The 21,773-nt window shown below is 35.9% G+C and overlaps 1 protein-coding gene across 1 annotated transcript in view; it reads left to right on the forward strand.

The window, feature by feature from the left end:
- adgrb3 (adhesion G protein-coupled receptor B3) overlaps positions 1–21,773 on the forward strand; it is a 205,243-nt gene that overhangs the window by 157,425 nt on the left and 26,045 nt on the right. Inside the window, exons 15-18 of the mRNA XM_016235403.1 lie at positions 89–132; positions 9,733–9,859; positions 9,933–10,036; positions 10,123–10,225. Of these exons, the coding sequence (XP_016090889.1) occupies positions 89–132; positions 9,733–9,859; positions 9,933–10,036; positions 10,123–10,225 (378 nt within the window). The remainder of the gene's footprint in view (positions 1–88; positions 133–9,732; positions 9,860–9,932; positions 10,037–10,122; positions 10,226–21,773) is intronic.

Below are 21,773 nucleotides of genomic sequence, written 5' to 3' on the forward strand. Positions count from 1 at the left end.
TCGTAGTGTCTTTTTACTGGCATGTACTGTGATATGTCTAATCATTGTTTTGCGTGTCCAATCACAGTGTGTGTTTGTTTTCTTGCAGGGAACAATGAATCCATTCTGTGCACTGTGGGACAGCTCTATTATGTAAGTGAAAGTCAGTTTTATGTGTGTAAATGGTATGTCTCCAAGATTGTGTTCTGATTTGTGAAAATGAATCTTTAATACAATAACTTCATGGCCAATAATAAATAGTGTTGCTTGTTGAAATATCCAGCCATTGTATCCATGGAAACGTGTTCCCACTGCCATCGAGGTGAAACAGAAGTTGACATTAGCAGTAATGGAATTTTGATTGTGTTATTCTCAGAGAATACGTTTGATAGAGAACATATTTTGAACACTTGCGGTGCTGTCAGGCTCCTATTAACTTTTCACTCTAAAGTCAACATGAAATCAGATTTACTTTATTAATGCCTGTTATTGGTCTTATTTCACACAATTCAAGTTAAAAAAAATGTGTTTGTAATCTTGAATCAAATTGCAATAACTTGTTTCTTATGTTAAAGCAAAAACACTTTTAACACGATACAAATCGTTGAAAAGCAAAGTTTCTACAATATTTAGTGGTAGCTTATCAGTGGTGACTGTCAGTTAATGTACATATAGCAGAAATGTACGGAAAAATCAATTAAAGACGTAATCAATTTAAAGACGTAATCGAACACTATTAACAGCAATTATTATATGATGCAATCAAACTTATAGCAAAATGTGGTAGTTCTAATTATTCAGTGGCCCATTTAAAGAGAGCATTTACTTCATTCTTGAATGAATCAGCCATTTGAACAAATCAATTATTTCATTGAGACATTTACTGCCATCTACTGGCAGATTTAGTTTCCTATTTAGAGTATCATTTCATTAAGAAATTCCTATTTACATATTAATAAAAAATCTGGAAATAAAAAAACTATTAAATGGATAATTTACCCAAAAATTTATATAAATTTATTAATAATATATATATATTTATATTTATATATATATCGGTAAAGTCATCACGTCACTGCAGCTGACGTTACAAGTCCAGGTTGCTATAGAAACAGCCAGCATTCTGAGATGCACGCTTAAGACTGCGCATGCGCACTGGCTGGTCTAGTCGGAATAATACGCTTTTTTTAACGTTATTTGAGCATAAGAAACAACATTTATAAGACAGTAGTTGACACAGTAGCTGACACAGTCGAATGGGGAAACATCAAATTCTCCAAAACTCTCTGCCAAGCTTACGATTAAATTTCGTATTTGAAATCGCCAATGAAATCTGTCAACTACTGTCTTATAAATGTTGTTTCTTATGCTCAAATAACGTTAAAAAAAGCGTATTATTCCGACTAGACCAGCCAGTGCGCATGCGCAGTCTTAAGCGTGCATCTCAGAATGCTGGCTGTTTCTATAGCAACATGGACTTGTAACGTCAGCTGCAGTGACATGATGACTTTACCGATTAGTGATTGGCTCTTTTACTCAAAAGGTGGGGCTTCCTTCGATAGAGCGGCCATATTGAGTGCTGCATTTTTGCACGTCTTGGGTATTCTATAGTCACATTACAGCCTTGACATCATTGAATTTCAGTCAAAGTTGTGCGACACGCAGTCGCAATTTACCGATACCATAGGAATGAATGAGAAGTGCCATAAGCTGAATCCCCCCCATCGCAAAAAGTCTGTGACTTCTCTTATAAAACGTATTTTTTTTCGGTGTAAACTCTAAAAATAGTTCAGTCCAAAACAATTTTTAGTGTAAAACATGTTGAAGATTAGCCGCTAAGCTGTTGATTTATTAAATGATAAGCTGTTTCCTCACAAAAGCTGTTTATTCAGCGTAGTGAAGCCTCTCCTCCATTGACAACCATTCAAACAAAAGGGCCTCTGGTCTCCTACCCTGCGTACCGCCAAAGTGGCAGCGTTAGCATTAGCCATTACGCTTTTCTTGATAAAGGTAGCAGGCTTGCCTTTCAGTGGCTTTTGGCTCCAAATGCTTTCGAATCGCTCTCGCGGTACTTTGATGAACTCACCGAATCTAATCGGTGTATAATAATAAGGTGTGTTCAAATTGAACACACCTTATGAAATGTAAATTCGCATACTTGGGTGAGGCGTGTGCGTTAATTGCGTTCAAAATTAAAAGTAAATTAAAATGCAAAGTAAATTCAATGCAACCAGCATTTCATGTTGATTTTGAGAAAACTGACCTTGTATTACTGTGAAATATACTAAATTACTTTGATAGTTATTCTGAGAATAGGTCAAGATCCTGCTTACCTCAACCCACCTCAACACAACCTTTAGCTTCTACAGGAAACAGAACTGCAGTGTGAGATTGTCACTTCCATCAGTGGCCTTTAAAAGGCTGTGTGAGAATAATTACCCCAGTGTCACTAAAGAATGAGTAAAAGATGAAACGGACAAATCCCCAACCACCTCAAGGCATTACAGCTGGCCCAGCCGCAATCATTTTTATAGCTGGAGAAAATTATATGTGGGGTAACATTATGATGCTATAAACTATCAAATGTTCCCACTTTTGAAGTGCTTTTATGAAGTACTTTACTACAATTCAAAAGTTTATTTATTTATTTTTTAAAGAAATGAATGCTTTTATTTAGCAAGGATACATTAAGTTGATCGAAAGGTTCAGTAAATGTTGCAAATTATTTATATTTCAAATTAATTCTGTTCTTTGAATTTTGTATTCATCAAATTATCTTGAAAAAAGGTTTCCACAAAAATATTTAAAACAATCCAGCTGACCTCTTGCATGTTGAACCAAAGAAACAAGTTTGATACATGACACAGGAAGTAGAAACAGTGGTGGCCCAATATTTAATACTTGTTCTTGAGATTTTGCCATTCCGAAATGGTTTTCTTATTTAAAGTGACATACAGTACATTTTCTACTTGGACGATTCACTAAAGGCATAGTTGTGATGGTTCATGGATCAATTCTAACTAGCATTAAACCTAAAATCTTTGGGCTCAGGTCTTTAACCACTAAATTACTATGACCAGAGCAGCTTCTCTGGCAGTATCATACAACTTATCTTTGTATAGAACAAATGTTATGTGATGGATTTTGTGGTGGATCTAATATCCTCTATTGTCACTTGTGCTTGTGACTATAGCTCGTAGACCCTCTTTAGAGACATTTCGTCTTGTCTTTGCTTTTCATCTGAGTCCATTTGGATTTGGCAGGCTTTTCCCCTTTGTTCCCTAGCGTGCAATTAATAAAGCACGTATTTCTTTTGGCTGGCTGTGCAGAGACAGGTTCTGTTGAAGGGATGTTTTAGCCACACAGAGATGTCTGGAGCACTAACAAGTTTTATTTAAATTAGTAATTAGTACTGTGTGTACCATGTCATGTGCTGTTTTTTCCCTTTGCTATTATTACATAGTTTATTTCCATACAAGATTCTTTCATAGTGTTCAGTGGCTGTCAAGCTCAGAAAAACATTAAAGAAATACCATAAAATTAATTATGATCTGAATAGTTAAAGGGATAGTTCACCCCAAAACTGATCATTTGTCATCATTTACATGCCCTCATTTTGTTCCAAACCTGCATCATTATTATGTGGAACACAAAAGAATATATTTTGATAACTGCACATTCTATGTACATTTGAATACTTGTTGCCTTACTTTGCCTTGCCTTTTTTTTTTTTTTTTTTTTTTTACAAAGAAGAAAAAAGTCATGCATGTTTGGAACGACATAATAAATGATTATAGAATTTTAATTTTCCAGTCAACTATGCCTTTAACATGTCTGTCGTGTTAATTCGGGTTGTTTTGTTATTATCTTTTTCAATAAGTATATGATATCTGTATAATTCTAGTCATTTAATGGTTTACTTATTTAGTCCCGTCTGGCCCATGCTGTAAATTGAATGAAAACGGCTTCTATTTAATCTTAATAATCTTCAAATATGAAAATTACACGGTGCTTCTGAGGCAGTATGAGCCAGACCTCTGTGCGGAGTCGTATTTACCAAATTCAATTTTCATTGAATGAAGCGCCACCCGAGTCTGCCCCCTTGAGTGTAATTTGAGCCACTGGAATGGATTTTAGCCCTGTGGTATTATTATATGTGGCTTATAAAGAGCGAGGGGTCTCTGCCCCGAAACGCTCAGGAACATAAACAGGCTTTATATTTGCTATTAAAAGAGAGCCGCTCTTATTGGGCTCAAATAATGTGGATTTCATGCCTATTCATGATACATTTTAATATATTTGCTGTTGAGTTTAGTCTCTGATCTGTTTGCATGATTATTTATGTGGACGCATGTTCATTAATAAATTTGTTCGTTAACGTGTTTACTCTTTGCACAAAATCTAAATTGGCCTGTGCAAGCAAACAATTACAGAACACAAATGCACAACTCTATCAGCTCTCTCTGGCATGATTGTGCATATTTTGAGGTGCAATTTTAATTAGCCCCAAGAGATTTTCCCAAACAACAAGGGAAAACAGCTGCTGATTTCAATGACATTCATGTCATTACTATGTGCCTCTTCTTGGAAGTCATTATGTATACGCTAGTGTATACGAACTCAGTGGGAATGAGAAATCTCGTATTTTTAACCTCTGACATCCCGGGTTCAGGCAGAGTGGAACATTTAAAGGACTAATTCACATAAAAAATATAATACTGTCATTATTTACTCACCCTCATGTTGATCTTGTTTGACTTGTGGTAGTCTAATTTCCATGCATTTAAAATGGCTAGGAACCTGTCGCGCTTCCACAGAAGCGCCAAGAAAGCATAACAAAAAGTCCTGAAGTCATTCAATAGCTTTATTTCGGAAACTTTTTATTTTAAAAATTTGCTGAAAAATTTCTCGCCCTCAGGCCATCTAAGACGTAGATGAGTTTGTTTCTTCATGGGAGCAGATTTGGAGAAATGTAGCATTACATCCCTTTTTCACCAATGGATCCTCTGCAGTGAATGGGTGCCGTCAGAATGAGAGTCCAAACAGCTGATAAAAACATCACAATAATCTGTGTTGAGTACCTGTATTGCAGCCAGAAGCAATGGTTTAACATTTAAAAAAATTAATTAATCTGTATCTTACAAACACAGAGCTCTTCACTTTACAAGATGTTAATTGATGGACTGGAGTCGTGTGGATTACTGTGATGTTTTTGTCAGCTGTTTGGACTCTCATTCTGACGGCACCCATTCACTGCATAGGATCCACTGAGCAAGTGATGTAATGCAAAATTTCTCCAAATCTGTTTTGATGAAGAAACAAACTCATCTACATCTTGAATGGCCTAATGTTAAGTACATTTTCAGCAAATGTTCGGTGAATTATTCTCTATTCACTAAAAATCTTGGCATCCGCCCTAGATCTCATAGGCACGTTTATGACAGAAGCTTGGATTCATGAGTGAATTGAATCTTTTCAATTAATCATTTCAGTTCAGTCCACTTCACAGTACTGGTCTGAATGATTTGGTCATGAATCAAAATGATTTTATTCTTGATTTTGACTCACTGAATCAATGATACAGTTGCTGTGGTTAACAACTCACTGGAGAGGAAGATTATCAGTGTATAACGAATTCAATTTATTTTTTTGTTTTTCACATAAATGAATAATATGACTTTGGAAAACTTTAAATATAGCACAATTTTTAAGAACAACTTCTTCTGCCTCATTTTGAAACTTGAAAGCTTTAGTTCCGCTTTCATTGTAATTGCATGGAAAACAGGACTAGCATAGTCTATTGTATTTATTTCTGAGTTCCACTAAAGTAAGAAAGTCATACAGGTTTGGAAAAACATGAGGTTTGAGGACAAACTGAGGTTAAACTGTGTCTAGACTGGATTTCTCATTCATGTTGACTTGAATGCACATTGTTGAATGCCATTAACACTGTATTTTTGAGGAAAAACAATGAAGCATGTTCATTTTGCAAGAACGTAGTAGGCGCATAGAAACACTGTTTTACAAAAAACAATTATGGTAATGAGTAACAGGAAAAAATTGAAGAAAATGTGTTGTGAATACCTGAAGTCACCATTACAATCCTGTTTGCTTGTAAGCTTTGTTCACTTAAATGGCTTACATTATCTTAAACATGGCTTCAGGATAGCATTTGTATATAATCAGATTCAATGTATTTCTACCCCATCCCAGCGCAACTGATGAGCGGTTTCTTCGAAGCTATCAGGAAGGTGTGGTATATGTCCCAGTATTGTGAAAATGATAAGTTGCCTTGATTTAAAAGCAGAATCTTTCTCTCTGAGGCCAAATGTTGCTTAACTCTGCATCGGTCATGCAGATTCTCGCTTGAATACTTACAATTCTATCAAGTTTCGCATGTATGAAAAAGCACAGGAGGGCCACACTTTGGCATAAATCTCCATTTTTTTTCCTCATAAAATTTTCCTCAGAAGGGATAGAGGTGATGATTAGAATAGCAAAGGTCGTGTAATGGTTTGCCATTAGCTTTTTTTCTAAGAGTAGCCTTGTGTTGCTTTTTTTTTTTTTTTAAATCTGCTTCATTCATTCATTCATTCCATAGGTAGCAGAATTCTTGACCTTGAGTTTCCAGCAAAAACATACAAAATGCAGAATCTCAGAATCTGTATACATTTTCATGACCTTACGTGGCATTAACATGCTGTTTTGGTTTACGGGTAGCTGACATGCAAGTGACAGTCTTGCAATTTGCTATGCTGTACTCAATCTTAAATTATCTTACACTAATTCAACTTCAGTATTTTTCCAGTTATTTTATTAGTATGACCATTTATGACCTTACATTAATTGTGAGAATATTTGTTATTTAAAAAATGTATTTGTTACATAACTAGACCATTACATTTAAAATTAAGTAGTGATGTTTGAAAATGGATGTAGACAGAGGAAAAATGGTGGACATAAATTCAAAAATGTTATTTAAAAATGTTCATGATAAATTTGCTAAACACATACAAGTCTCTTGGAAATGATTGTGGTATATGTTTCAAACATTTATGGATCATTTGTTTCATGCATTTATGGAATAGTTACTATACCTTCAAAAGAAGTGCCTTTTTTTCTTCATTTTTATTTATTTATATTTGTTCTACCTGTTCACATCTTGAAGAAAATTTACATCAGGAGGAGTTATTAAAAATTAACAGCATGTTTAGTGCTATGATTTCAATGTACAGCAAATGCTATTAGGCTGTTTGTTGATAAATTTGTTTTATGCATTTTTAAGATCTATTTATTATTTTAAGCATTTTTAATATTTCCTTAAATAGATATTTAATATCTATTTTTATATCTATATCCATTTTTAACATCTATATTTTAATATCTTCTTGATGTTGGAATCAAGGACTAAAGATGTGTGGTTGATGAGCATTGTGTGCTGCATTTTTGTCCGGTGTACAGTACTACTACTTTTTTCATACAGCATTGAATTAGGTGTATGCTGAGTGGCTTTGTGTAAGTGCCTTTAAAGAATTATTGTTAGACTCAATGCTTATGTATAAAATGAACAGTCCAAAAGTAGCTGCAAAGCGGACATGAATAGACCACTGATTGCAACGTTTCAGCAGTTCAAAGCACACAGTTTACTATATTATGTGCATTACTGCCAGTAGCCTGGCATCCAAACAGTACAACTGATATAAAATATAAAGGATATATTGAATAATCTTAAGTGTAAGACAAATCCTCAAATGTCAGAATTGTACGCAAATCTGATTACAGTGTTATTCTGCTAGCCTAAATGTAGTGATTCAGTACCATGGACAGCGCCACATCTCGGCTAATAAAAGTCATTAGTCTCTACTCTTACAATTGCCTAGAAACTGAGTCTATCTTGAGCCTAGCGTAATTCCTATACCCACAGACTCCTCCACAGACTGTGTCTTTTGAATTCCTCCCAGACCGGAAGAGCCAAGTGAGTAACAAGAGAACAGATGCAACTAAACAGAAAATAAATTGCCTTCTCCCTGGTAGAAAATATATCAGACTTCCGTAAATAAGCTATGTACATTACCAATGTATTACCCAAACAATATGCACATTACTTTAACAAAGCCCTTTTGTTTTGATAATTATGATTAGGTGATTAATTTCATATACAGTCAATGATCAGCTGAATTGACTGCATATTGAGTGCATCAAATCAAATTGGTTTGCTGACACAGTAACCCACAGCAATCCATTCCACAACGTCCTAATAAACGCCTGGAGTCAGTCGCTATCGGCTTGCTGTCGATGCGGTTAGACCGGACAGGGCCACACTTCGTCTTCCATGAGTGAATCAATCCAGCCTGATTTATGTTGTACACATATCTGGAGCTAAATATGATCCAAAACCAAGAGTCATTTGCTATGCATGAAATGCTCTTGGATCATTACAGATCCATAGGTACAGTACATTCAGGTATGCCTCTATGTTAATTTTCATGTGAATCATACATTTTCATATATGAATATATATATGAAAGATATGCTATTATATCATGTCTATTACTCTCTTTTGATGAAAGTTATTATGCATGTTATCCATGCATATAAAAAGAGTGAGATTTAAAGCTTAATTAAACCTTGAAACGAGTGCAATTGCTGCGGTTTAATTATGGAGATCCTCATAGTCTTCCTCAGGGAAAAGTTACTTAGGATGTCATGTCATACAGCCTCCGGAAAAGGGATGTATTTGTTATGCAACTTTTGGAGGCACTATAATTCAATGTTGCTTCTAGACTACACTAGCTGTATTCAGCTGGTTACTCATAGTACTTCATAACTGTTGACTAACTGATGTTGTTATACCAGAGGCTCGATATGATTAGTTTACACAAGATATACAATGTTATGAAACATTAATCAGTTAAGCTGAGTAAATGCAAACCTGGATGATGTTTATCAGCTTATTGAAATATTTTAGCCTTAAATGATTTATTAACCACCTAAGTTAAGTAAGACATATCAGGCTGATCTTTAGATGTAACCACTGCAATATCAGCCGAGATGTGTAAGCATTAATAAATAGGTGAGATGACTATTCTATCATTTTGCTAGCCAGAGAAGGAGAAATTGGTTGCTACCATCCAGCCCGTTTCCACGGGGTGGTTAACGGTTCCTCTCCGTTTTACCCTGCCGTTTATGTCTCGGGAAAAGCATTTTGTGAAATCAAATGCTATATAATCGTATAGACTTAGAATATTCGCGAATAAATGCCGAAATCAGGATGAACGAACAAGAAACGGGGACTATTTGTGAGGTATCTCCCCCCTCCGCTGCAGTGCGAGGCAGGAGGCAAGAGAGTAGCAATCTGATGCCGTCCGCCGTTTCTCGGCTGAATTTTTCCCTCAGGAAAGCGTCCAAAAGGCGCTAATTAGAAAAGCGAGAGGAAATACATATCGATAGAGAGCGATAAGAGAAAGCTGAAGCAAAACAAGTAGAAAAGCGTCAAAGGAATCGCAGGTTCGGGTTTATTTTGTTGTGTGGTGTGAGTGTATCTGTGAGCAGTGAGTCGTTCAGCACCACAGAGCCTCAGCGCTTCAGTCGCACTCAGTACGAGCTGCACTGAAATGCGTTGCGTTTACTTTCTGTCGCTCAAGTAAGAAGTGAAGTGGATGAGATGAGAGCGCATTGTTGGGGATTCAGAGTGACGGATTCACAGAGGGGAAAAGCTTGTTAAAGCGATTTAATCTTGTCTGTGTTGTGTAGGAACGATTCTTGGGGCAGCTGGAGCTCTAAAGGATGCAGAACTGTGCTCACCGATGCATCCCACACCAAATGCTTATGTGATCGGGTATCTACCTTCGCCATTTTGGCTCAACAACCCAGAGAATTAGTAAGTATTGGAATTGTCTTCTGCCGGGGATCTCAAGCAATTGCTCACTGAAGCTCTTGTGTGCCATTCACAGGCTATGGAGTACTCAGGGGTTCCATCTGTGACACTAATAGTGGGCTGTGGTCTTTCCTGCCTGGCCTTGATCACACTGACCGTGGTGTATGCTGTTCTATGGAGGTAAGTGCATAGATGTACAAGGGATATTACAAATAATGTCTTTGCACTTCTGGGGGAATGTAACTTTGAAAACAATGTGTTTTCAGGTACATCAGGTCGGAGAGATCAATCATTCTGATCAATTTCTGCCTTTCAATCATCTGCTCCAACATCCTGATCCTAGTTGGACAGACACAGACACACAATGCGGTAAATATTTAAATTTTAAACCAAATTTGAGTTTTACACAAATATTGCCAGATTAGATTGACATTGCGATGTAGGCCAGCAAGCATTAATTGAGAATGAACTTTGATTTGTACATGAACAAAATGTCCACTCTAGATTCTCATATTTATTTCTCGGCTTGTGTGTGGGCTGATTTTGCAAGCTTGTCTTGAATGCCAGGCAGCTTCTCTGCACTAATATTATGCTGATCTAGATGTTCCAGGGTTTATAATGCAAATGAAAAACTGCTGAAAAATCTCTCTGTCTGCTGTTTGTATATCATACCACCCCACCAGATTGTTTTAATTCCTCTATTTCGCAGCATTGTGACTCACTTAAATTCAAGCTGGCTGCCCTAAATTTCTCTGAAGTGACCTACCTACCTATCCAGATGTTCGAGTCTTTGTATAGTGAGCTACATATTCTGTTATATGCTTATATTGTTGTGTTCGTATGAACAAATTGCATTCTTTTCTTGTGGGAAGCAATTGATGTACCTTACATATTTTTATATGCTTATATTTTTATACTCGCATTCGGATTAGACACTGGACCCCTAAATTCACCCAAAGAAACAGTTTAGGTTAATTTAGCAACTTCTGGCTTATGAATCGCTTGTTAGAGATTCATTTAAACCGAACCTAAAAGAACCAGTCACTTATTTTTAAAAGCTTTTTATGTCATTTGAGCGGTATCACAAAATATGATACCGTTGGGTTTGGATTGTATTCCTTTCTTGTTGATCTATAGTGTTTCTTCTGTGCATTCTCTCCATTTTTTATCAGTGTACTAGATTATATACAAGTCTTAAAATTAGTACTCCACAAGCCATAGAAGTTATTTTTAGCGAATGAGTACATAACTCTGTGTCCAATGGCAAGGAGAAATGATGATGATGCCTCTATGTTAAGAGCCACTAAATACATTAGCCGGCTGGCTGCATGCTGAATTATACTGTGCAAATGCAAAATGGACAGACACAGGTCTGAGACATGAAAGATTGTGTCTATGTAAACCACAAATAGAATACAAACAAGATACAAAACTTACACCAAAAATGCTCTTTGAATTATTGGCATTGTTACATGCTACAGTTCTGTTGTTCACGCTGAGAAGACTGAATTTTGACGTCAAAATCCAAACTATCCTAACCTCTTTCCAAGTAATCGGCTTCCCTAAAGAATAAACAGTCTTTCATCATCAAACAGGTTTTTTGGTTGAGTGAAGATACCACAATAGGAAAGCAGGGAGTGAGCATTGTCTGTTTGATATATTGCATTATTTTCAAGACTTAAAATAACATTTATCCTGAATATGATGATGATCAGTAGATATGCATCACAGTAAACTTGAAGCAAAAGTCTCTTAGTGTTCACATTCCAAATGGTTCAGTTATATAACAGTCTCTCTACAAGATCCGAAGCCCACGTGAATCTGAACATTTGGTGCCGTTGTGAATGGAACATCTAAAGTTCAGCATCCAGGTAGGGTGAAGCTCTTTACATGTCTGCAATTAGTTTTAAAAAGGACTAAATGGGCTCCCAGCTAGATTGAAACGCTCAAACTGATTTTTTTCCAGCTCACAGTGAGGAGATGATGTACAGTGGGGCAAAAAAGTATTTAGTCAGCCACCAATTGTGCAAGTTCTCCCACTTAAAAAGATGAGAGAGGCCTGTAATTTTCATCATGGGTATACCTCAACTATGAGAGACTAAATGAGAAAAAAAATCCAGAAAATCACATTGTAGGATTTTTAAAGAATTTATTTGCAAATTATGGTGGAAAATAAGTATTTGGTCAATAACAAAATTTCATCTCAATACTTTGTTAATTCAGGATGTAATTATAAGATGCAGATCCTGATCAGTAGATCCTAGAGTCAAAATTTCTCATATTCACCATTTGAAATTCAACATCAGATATGATTGGATATGGGAAATTGTAGAACTTTGGAAGAACAAAGATTAATTATTCACTCTCATGCTTACAAATGACACTCATTTGCCCTCGTTTGAGTAAACAAGATAAAAGAGGTTGATTTCTCACTGCTTACAAGCCTGTCAGGACTAGCACAGCTGGTGGTTTTTGGTTATCATCAGAGGAGGGTTTACACAGAGTGGAACGTTACTCCTTCGCTGCCCACACAGATAGGGCTTCGGAGTGAGTCAACACCGTTGCGGGAATAACACATTACTCAGTCACACAATCAGACATTTCAGTACAGGCAGCACAAGGCACAAGCTTTTTCCAATTCTAATTCAAACGAGCGATCTGGGATGGAAGAAAGTGAATTCCCAAGGTTAAAACAAATGAATTTCCTGTTACAGTAAACTGATGAAAAGATGACTTTGACTGTAGTTCCGTTCCAAAACCTGGTGAGATGATTGACTGGCGTTCCTCTGACTGCACCTTGAGGGAGTATGGGTTATAAAAGCATGCATTTAGGGCAAGCATAAAGGCTTTAATTAAGCTGTTTATTGGTTCTATAAAACATTTTAAAAGACCAATATTTTCTCTTTTTTATAGTAACGTTTCTTGAAATTATTCAAATTATGTAGTACTTAATTAAAAAACATTATTAAATAATTCCAAGCAACAAAAATAAGCATTACAAAAAAGAAAGATATATAAATATATATATATAACAGTCCCATACACTGTCATAGTTTCCAAAATCTTCATATTTATTTTAACAGCAATGCTTCTTCAGGTATAGAATGGTTGTAAGACAGAACATTCCTGTTTAAATAAATATTTATACTTTATACTTAATTAATTTATTAACACGTTTTTTTCAGGAATACTTGGCAGCATGCAGGAAAGTATTCTGTCCATTTGTAATATTTTAGAGACTCTATAAATTCTAAAATCATCTTTAAAACTATGAAAAACGTTTTAGTTTAAAAGCATTTTTATGATTTTTATGAACGTAAAACTGGGCAAAGAAAATATATCCAGTAATTAGTTTGAGTACAGTACATTACTCAAATCAATATTTGAATATTTTTTTCTTTGCATGGTGTAAAATTCAGTATTTTGTATTAATGCTTTTCAGTTTTCTTTCCATCCATCCATCAACTTGGATGAATAACTTCACTAAGCGCATTGTGGTGCATTACACTATATGTGCTACTGTCTTTAGCCAAAATTAGATATTTTAGAAGGCAGAATAGTTTTGCTGCCTACATTTTTGAACAGCTTTTGTGTTTGTTGCTTGCCATTAAACATGCCATTTACATTGTTTGTTTATTTATTTTTGTATTAGACATGAATCTGCTTTGGCTTGTTGTGGTACAATGTATCGTTATTGACCTCTTTATTCTAAGAACATACAGCACAAGTCTTAATGACAGCAGTGTGACAGGTCCGGTCCACCATTAATGGACCATAATTACATCTGGACCTCCGCTCTGTCCACATCTAAGGCATCAGTACAGCATTTTAAATGGTCAGTGTGTCTGTGTTACCATGACAATAAAATGTCATTCTCCAGTGTATCACTGTCTTGCCAGTTCTTTTTGCAACCATTTGCCACGCTTCAAAGCAGCAATTTAGAGTAATTCCTGCTTCATCGCGCTGGTGACGTATTTCAGAGGGTGCAGGTTTTCACCTCCAGATGGTGGTCGCACATATGACGTGATGGTCATGCGAGGAAGAAGCACTCAGCCTGCGGCTTCTCTAAATGTTGAGCTGATCTGAAGGCCTGTCAGTGCTGATCATACACACTGCCATCTTCCTCTTTAATTCCACACTACATCATTTTACATTTAGCATGAGGGAGGGTTCAGCATTTCTCCCAAATGACTGCAAATATGCATTTCTATTTGTGAATTGGAAATGAAACAATGCTGACCCATCCACAACCATCATTATAAGCAAAATCTGCATTATAGAATGATTCATTTTTTTTAGTGGAACAAAGGGTTGATGTCCTCATTGCATTAAAAATGTAAAGCATTTCTACTATCCTCCCACGAAATGATTAAGGCGCTGACAACAGTTTAGTCCCCTGTCAGTAATTTAAAATGTGCTTTTCTTTTTTCTGGTGTCTGGATCTTCTTAAGGTTTGAATAATGGCAGCTATGAAAGTAGAAGGCAGACACAGACTTATACCTCGCTATATTGGACTGGAGGTTGTTAGTGAATCAAACACAGGTTTTTGGAAAGAAATGCTGAGGACATGCAACAAATAGCAAAGAATAGGAGCCTTTGATACAGACCTGCTTTTAATAAAGGTGCTTTTCCAGCTGAAACGTGGCACAAATATAGACCTTATGTCAATATGTTTTTTGTGCAATAGACCATTTATGAGACCCATGAGAAATTACTATGTGTATTCCGCTAGAGTGTGTTGAGATGAGAGCTGAAGACAGATGTTCTGTGCTGTAGTTCTTTTAAGAGAATAAGCCAGACAGACACAGAGACTGTGCTTATTCCATTAGCAGCACCTAAAGTGTCTTATGGGGCTCTATGATTATTAAATGGTGCTCCGAGACTTCCTCTTATCTCTCGCTGCAAGAAAAGGTGCCATTTAATCCAGTGGTGCGTTGTGAAGTATCCGAATGCCAGTATGTAGTAGCTGTCAGTGGAAATGAAACGGCTGAGTTATATGAACCAGACTTTATTCACTTTGAGGCACTGAACATTTACTTTCAATGTAAAGTTAGTCAAAGTGTTAAAGGAGACTTTTCAGGTATGTCAGCCAGCCTTCAATTATCTCGGTGGAGTTTGGATCATTTAATTGAGCGAGATTAAATGATGCTTTGGCAGCTACAGTGACTATCTATCTATCTGTCTATCTGTCTGTCTGTCTGTCTGTCTGTCTGTCTGTCTGTCTGTCTGTCTGTCGTTTTATCATTCTATCATTCTGTCTTTTCCAACACCAACCACTGTATGTATCTTATAGTATGACATGTCTTGACAAACTTTGCTTTTCTAGTCAAAAAATTAGTTATATAAAATTATTTGAATTTCAATACATTTTAATTGTTTCCTAATATTCAAATTGCTATTCTGCAATTCAGTTCTAATCCAACAATTAAACTGGAATTCTAAATTCAGCTTTGTATGATGCACAACCCTTTTGAGGTTAGCCAAGAAGGAAAGTCGTTGTAGAGACTGTTATTAGTTAAAGTAATTAAAATTGTTATATTTTGATAGAAGATTACAAAGACATTTTTGAATAATGTGCACTGATAAACCATGCACAGTAAGACCAGGAAAGTACATTATAAAGTAAATAGGATAATTTTATTTCATATTGACTTTAAAGGACAGGAAAAAAGCATCATTTTGCAGCTGCTCTCTTAGAAAAATTATGGTCAGCTTTCCAAAACATTTTTCTATATCTTTTCGCACCAGACCTAAAAACATCATAACATGATTCTAATCTTCACCTTCAAGAAGAGTCTATAATTTAATGGCTGTATTTATGTGCAACTTCCTTTTGATCAGTTGGGGACTTGTTTATCTTCTCAAGTACTAAGATGTGAGGATAGCCCGCAGCACCTTTCCAAACATAAACATCAAGGATTTTGATTGGAGAGAACCGATCCGAATAATGTTTGAACATGATGAAAAGCATTCATAATTTAAAAAGTACTTACCTCGCTGCGTTTTTTTCCCCCTGTGGAATTTTCATTTTGTAAACGATGACACTAGTAATAGTCCATCCAGTCAGCACTGAAATAAACTGTAGAAGAAAACACTGTATGATTATTTGTAGTATCTATTCTAGATATTCTCATATTAAGCAAAGATTGGTGCAGCCATACAGTAGTCTATGAATTGTTTAGATGCTACTTGTAGTGTCTATGCTTTTATTTTACCTCACTTGTTGTATAATGGAAAGCAATATTTTTGTATTTTGGTTTAGCAGCAGCATTTGTCATAAATATTAATGTAGGTAAGGCATTTATGTCAAAACAGAAACAACCCTGCTCAAACAGAGTGCTGTTTGTATCAGGGTAGATGAGGGGAGTATGTAACATTAATTGGCGAGGAGAAAAGCGTTTCCAGCAATAATCTTGACAGAGTGTGAATAAATAGTTGTTCAAACGAGATATTGTACTACATTTCAAGAGTGTAATGAAGGCAGGATCACTGAAGTATCCAGACTAGGGAAAAAGGACCATTTGAAGCATGTTGTTTTCTGCTGCATAATGAGTCTGGCTTAATTAGCCTGCATATCAGCATCATGCCAGTTTGGCCCTTAGCCATGCCTTATAGCATCAACACTTCCTTTACATTGTGCTGATTTGTGAAAGCACTGAACTATTACAAACATCCACTGCTACCAGAGATTTGGTATCAGTGTATAGTGGCTTAGATTTGAGCCTGTTCCTTACAGAAAGCTGTCATATGGTTTCAGAAGACTTGGAATATAGCGAGTATGGACTACGTTGGCCAAGCTGTTCCATAAAAGTCTTCTGTAGGAGGAAACTATTCCTTTAAAAAAAGTTAAACAGGCTTCGTTGAGATGGTTGTTAGAAAATCAGTGATAAAATGATAAAGTGACTGAGGTTTACTGAAAAAGAAATGGCTGATGAAACAAGATATCTGATATCTAAAGTTAAAATTCCTGTTTTGAAAACATCTTAATTACTTAATAAATGTTGCTACTGAGGAAAATTATGTCAATAGTGAATTAATGACTTTGGTAATTATGTAAATGTTTTAATTATTTGAAGTTGCTCCCTCCTACTATCAGAGGTTTATTTCAATTGGTAGAATCTCACTGGCAGAGGACAGTGACCTCATATTCCCATGATCCCATCACATATTTGGTTTTAAATTACTTAGATTATGCTATATTATTTTTATTATTATTCATGGAATCATTTAATCACATCTTCAAAGAGAATATTAAAGCTCCCTCGAAGAATCATCTGCAATGAAAGGATTCTGTGTTGATAAGAAACCATGACGGATGACTCACGGATCAAATCATTGCACTTAAACTCAAGGATTTAAATGCTTCTGACACATCAACCACTTTGATGATCTGTAGAGATAGCTTTCAATAAAAAAATGCTCTAATTTGTTTTATCTATAACTTTGCCTTGGGGTAAAATGAGTCAGTCTTTTTCATGTTTGAACAGCTGAATAATTAATAATTAATGACAGCTTAATGGGCAAACTGACCTACTGCACTGGCAAACTTATGACACTGGAATCTGTAGATATTATCTGGGGTGGTATATCCCCCCAGCCTTTTAGTTTAGTAGCTTTGTGAGGAACACAGTATTCTATAGATATTTTCTGACAGCTTGGTCCCTGCACAATATGTGATATGATAGAATGACGTAAATGCATTCCTGTAAACTGAAAACCAAGAGAGCAGAGCTGTGTAAAGTATCACCCTTGGCGAAGTGTAAGATGACAAATGCGTAAACGGAAATGAAATCTTTAGGCACCTCACGATTCGATTTGGATTCAGGGATTGACTGTGCATCTCAAGCTTTTAACAACATGGAGTTTAATTTTATTTTATTTTTGTACATTTCATTGGTGCTGTACTTGCAGTTACAATAAAGTTAAATCTTATCTAAAAAAATGTACATTTTATTTCATTTCATTTTATGTTGAATAAAACACATTGCAAACCATGTACAGTGGGTATAGAAAAGAATCACCCCCTTTAAAATAATCACATTTTGTTGCTTTGCAGCCTGAAATGAAGACTGATACAGTTTTTGTTTAATCCAGCTGTATTTCCTCAGGGCAACTTATAACATCCACGTGAAAGATATAACACCAACATGTCAGTAAAAAAAACAGAATCACTGAGTTGGAAAAAGGATCACCCCCCCTCCTAAAATGACTTGTAAACTCAATCAGGTGTAGCTAATCCCCTTCTCAGTGGGCCTGTTTACACCTAATTTTATTTTTGTACATTTCATTGGTGCTGTACTTGCAGTTACAATAAAGTTAAATCTTATCTAAAAAAAATGTACATTTTATTTCATTTCATTTTATGTTGAATAAAACACATTGCAAACCATGTACAGTGGGTATAGAAAAGAATCACCCCCTTTAAAATAATCACATTTTGTTGCTTTGCAGCCTGAAATGAAGACTGACACAGTTTTTGTTTAATCCAGCTGTATTTCCTCAGGGCAACTTATAACATCCACGTGAAAGATATAACACCAACATGTCAGTAAAAAAAACAGAATCACTGAGTTGGAAAAAGGATCACCCCCCCTCCTAAAATGACTTGTAAACTCAATCAGGTGTAGCTAATCCCCTTCTCAGTGGGCCTGTTTACACCTGGTCATTTCATGCGTTTTCACTGATCGGATATCTATCTTATTTGTTAAAACGTTTCCATTTACATTTGGCCACTTATGTGTTGTTATGTACCTTATGTACCTATAAAGTCATATCAGAATTGTTGTGTGTCTGTGAGCAACACAGCGGTGTTTAGTGTCTGAATGAATCCGCGTTTTGAATGAATCGTGTGAACCAATGATTCACAGACCCATTCATAAAGAGAGCAGTTTACTGAATTCCTGAATTAATGAGCCGTTTGAACGAATCGACTCATAAAGACATTTACCGCCACCTGCTGGTAGTTTTAGTTTCTTCTTTAGAGTATCATTTCATTTATTTAAAAAAAATAAATAATAAAAAACATTAAAGGGATAGTTCACCAAAAATAAATAAATAAATAAATTCTGTCATCATTTAGGCTACTCACCCTCATGTTGTTTCAAATCTGAATGACTTACTTTCCTTTGCACAATATAAAATAAGGTATTGAACATGGATTGAATAAGGTATTGAAAACTGTTGGTAAAAAAAAAAGCTGTTTTGGTTACCAGTGACTTTCGTTGCATGAACAAAAAATATTGAGTTGTTTCTCAAATTATCTTCTTTTATGTTGCATACTTTACAGTGGGGAAAATAATTATTTGATCCCCTACTGATTTTGTAAGTTTGCCCACTTACAAAGAAATGAAGGGTCTATAATTTTTATGGTAGGTTTATTTTAACGGATAGAGAGAATATCAAGCAAAAAATCCAGAAAAAAAACACTGTACAAAGGTTATAAATTGATTTGCATTTCAGTGAGTCAAATAAGTATTTGATCCCTAAGCAAAACTTGGTGGAGAAACTCTTGTTGGCAAGCACAGAGGTAAGACGTGTCTTGTAGTTGGTCACCAGGTTCTTGGCAACTCAAAGTTTCAGCTCACTCCACAGATTTTCTATAGAATTAAGGTCTGGGGACTGGTTAGGCCACTCCATGAACCTTAATGAGCTTCTTTTTGAGCCACTCCTTTGTTGCCTTGGCGGTATTTTGGGTCATTGTCATGCTGGAAGACCCATCATCCATGACCCATCTTCAGTGTTCTGGCTGAGAGAAGGAGGTTCTCATCCAGAATTTTACGGTGCATGGCCCCGTCCATCGGTCCTTCAATGCGGTGAAGTCATCCTGTACCCTAGCAGAGAAACAGCCCCAAAGCATAATGTTTCCACCTCCATGCTTTACTGTAGGGATGGTGTTCTTGGGGTCATAGTCAGCATTTCTCTCCCTCCAAACACAGCAAGTCGAGTTGATGCCAAAGAGTTCAATTTTGTTCTCATGTGACAACAGCACTTTCTCCCAAGTCTTCTCTGAATCATTTAGATGTTCAGATGGGCCTGTACATGTGCCTTCTTGAGCTGGGGGACCTTGCGGGCACTGCATGATTTCAACTCATTGCAACGTAGTTTGTTACCAATGGTTTGCTTGGCGACTGTTGTCCCAACTGCCTTAAGATCATTAACAAGCTCCTGCTGTGTAGTTCGGGGCTGATCCCTCACCTTTACCATGACCATCCTTTCCTCATAAGGCGAGATCTTGCATGGAGCACCAGACAGAGGGCGATTGATGGTTATTTTGTATTTCTTCCATTTCCGAATATTCACACCAACAGTTGTCTCCTTCTCAAAAAGCTTCTTGCTGATGGTCTTGTAGCCCATTCCAGCCTTGTGCAGGTCTACAATCTTGTCTCTGACGTCCTTTGACAGCTCTTTGGTCTTGTCCATGGTGGTGGGAGAGGATTAAATGGAAGATACATATTCTATGGACTGGTTTCTTTTATACTCATAACAAGATGACATTAGGAGTAATTTCTTAAAGTGACAGGACTAATCTATGTTCCACTTGGGCATGTAACCAATCTGTGGGAGCCTGAATTCTTGCTTTTTGGTAGAGGATCAAATGCTTATTTTACTTACTGAAATGCAAGTCAATTTATAACCTTTATATAATGTGTTTTTTCTGGATTTTTTTGTTTATATTCTGTCTCTATCCATTAAAATAAACTTACCATAAAAATTATAGACCCTTAATTTTTTTGTAAGTGGTCAAACTTACAAAATCAGCAGGGGATCAAATAATTATTTTCCCCACTGTATGTTAGGCCGTTGTAGGCTAAACATTTAACACAATAATAGCTTTGCATTATCTTTTGGAGGTATTTTTTACACTGTTTATTTTTTAACACTGTTGCCAGTAAGTTACTATAATTAAGATTTACAGTATCAAACTGTACCGTTTTACAGTAAATTACTATAAAAAATCAAATTCATCAGTATACTACTGTAGTTCATTAATTTTATTATATATTTAATTTGATTTGATATCTTTTTATATAGAATTCATTTTATTTTTATCCTACATACTATATGTACTACTGGCATTCAATTGAAAAAGACACAATAATTACATGATAAATATACAATTCTTTATTTAAAACATTGCATGTATAACACTTAAAAATACAGTCTTCCAATGCTGGAACAGTTCGTCTTCACCATTTCTCCTGTCTTAGGACATTTTGCAGTGCATTATGTTGTATTCTCTGGATTTATCCTCACAAATAATCTTTAGGCAACAGAAACATAATGGGAAAAGAAATACATTGCTGTCTGCAAAACCCAGGTGCTGCTCCAAAACGTGGCCACCACCTTTGCTCACCATCCACTTTGTTAGTGACAGAAATGTGTTCCCTGAAAAACAAGAAGTAGAAATGACACTCTTAAAAGGCAAACCCCATACAGAATACGCAAAACCTCTCAAAACCATAACTTATTTGTTCTCTTACCTGAATTATCAGTCTCAGGTTGGTTAGCATGCTCATGTCTTTCTTGATGCATCATTGCAGTTGCCTTTAAAACACAAATACAAAAAAATGCAGTAAAACTTAAATTCCATTAAAAACTATTACAAACTAATTCTAAAACTAAGGCACCTAGCCATAAAACTAGTTTAACCTAGCTAACATATGATTTTATTTTCTCAAAAGGCTACTGGCCAACATTAACTATAGCACCTGAACAAAATTTCACATTAGTTAACTTAATGTTAATATAAGATAAGCGTTGCTCGTTAAAAATAGGCTAATTTTAATTCGGTACGTTAATTCAATATGCTGACAAAGTCGTTTGAAAGGACAGCGCAGTTTACCTTGGTAAAGTTACCTCAATGTTAACGGGTAATTTGTTGGTGTGCAAAAATCTGACAAAACCCACACACAGACAT

This window comes from Sinocyclocheilus grahami, unplaced genomic scaffold (assembly GCF_001515645.1).
Source record: "Sinocyclocheilus grahami isolate Dianchi unplaced genomic scaffold, SAMN03320097.WGS_v1.1 scaffold466.1, whole genome shotgun sequence".
NCBI lineage: Eukaryota > Metazoa > Chordata > Actinopteri > Cypriniformes > Cyprinidae > Sinocyclocheilus > Sinocyclocheilus grahami.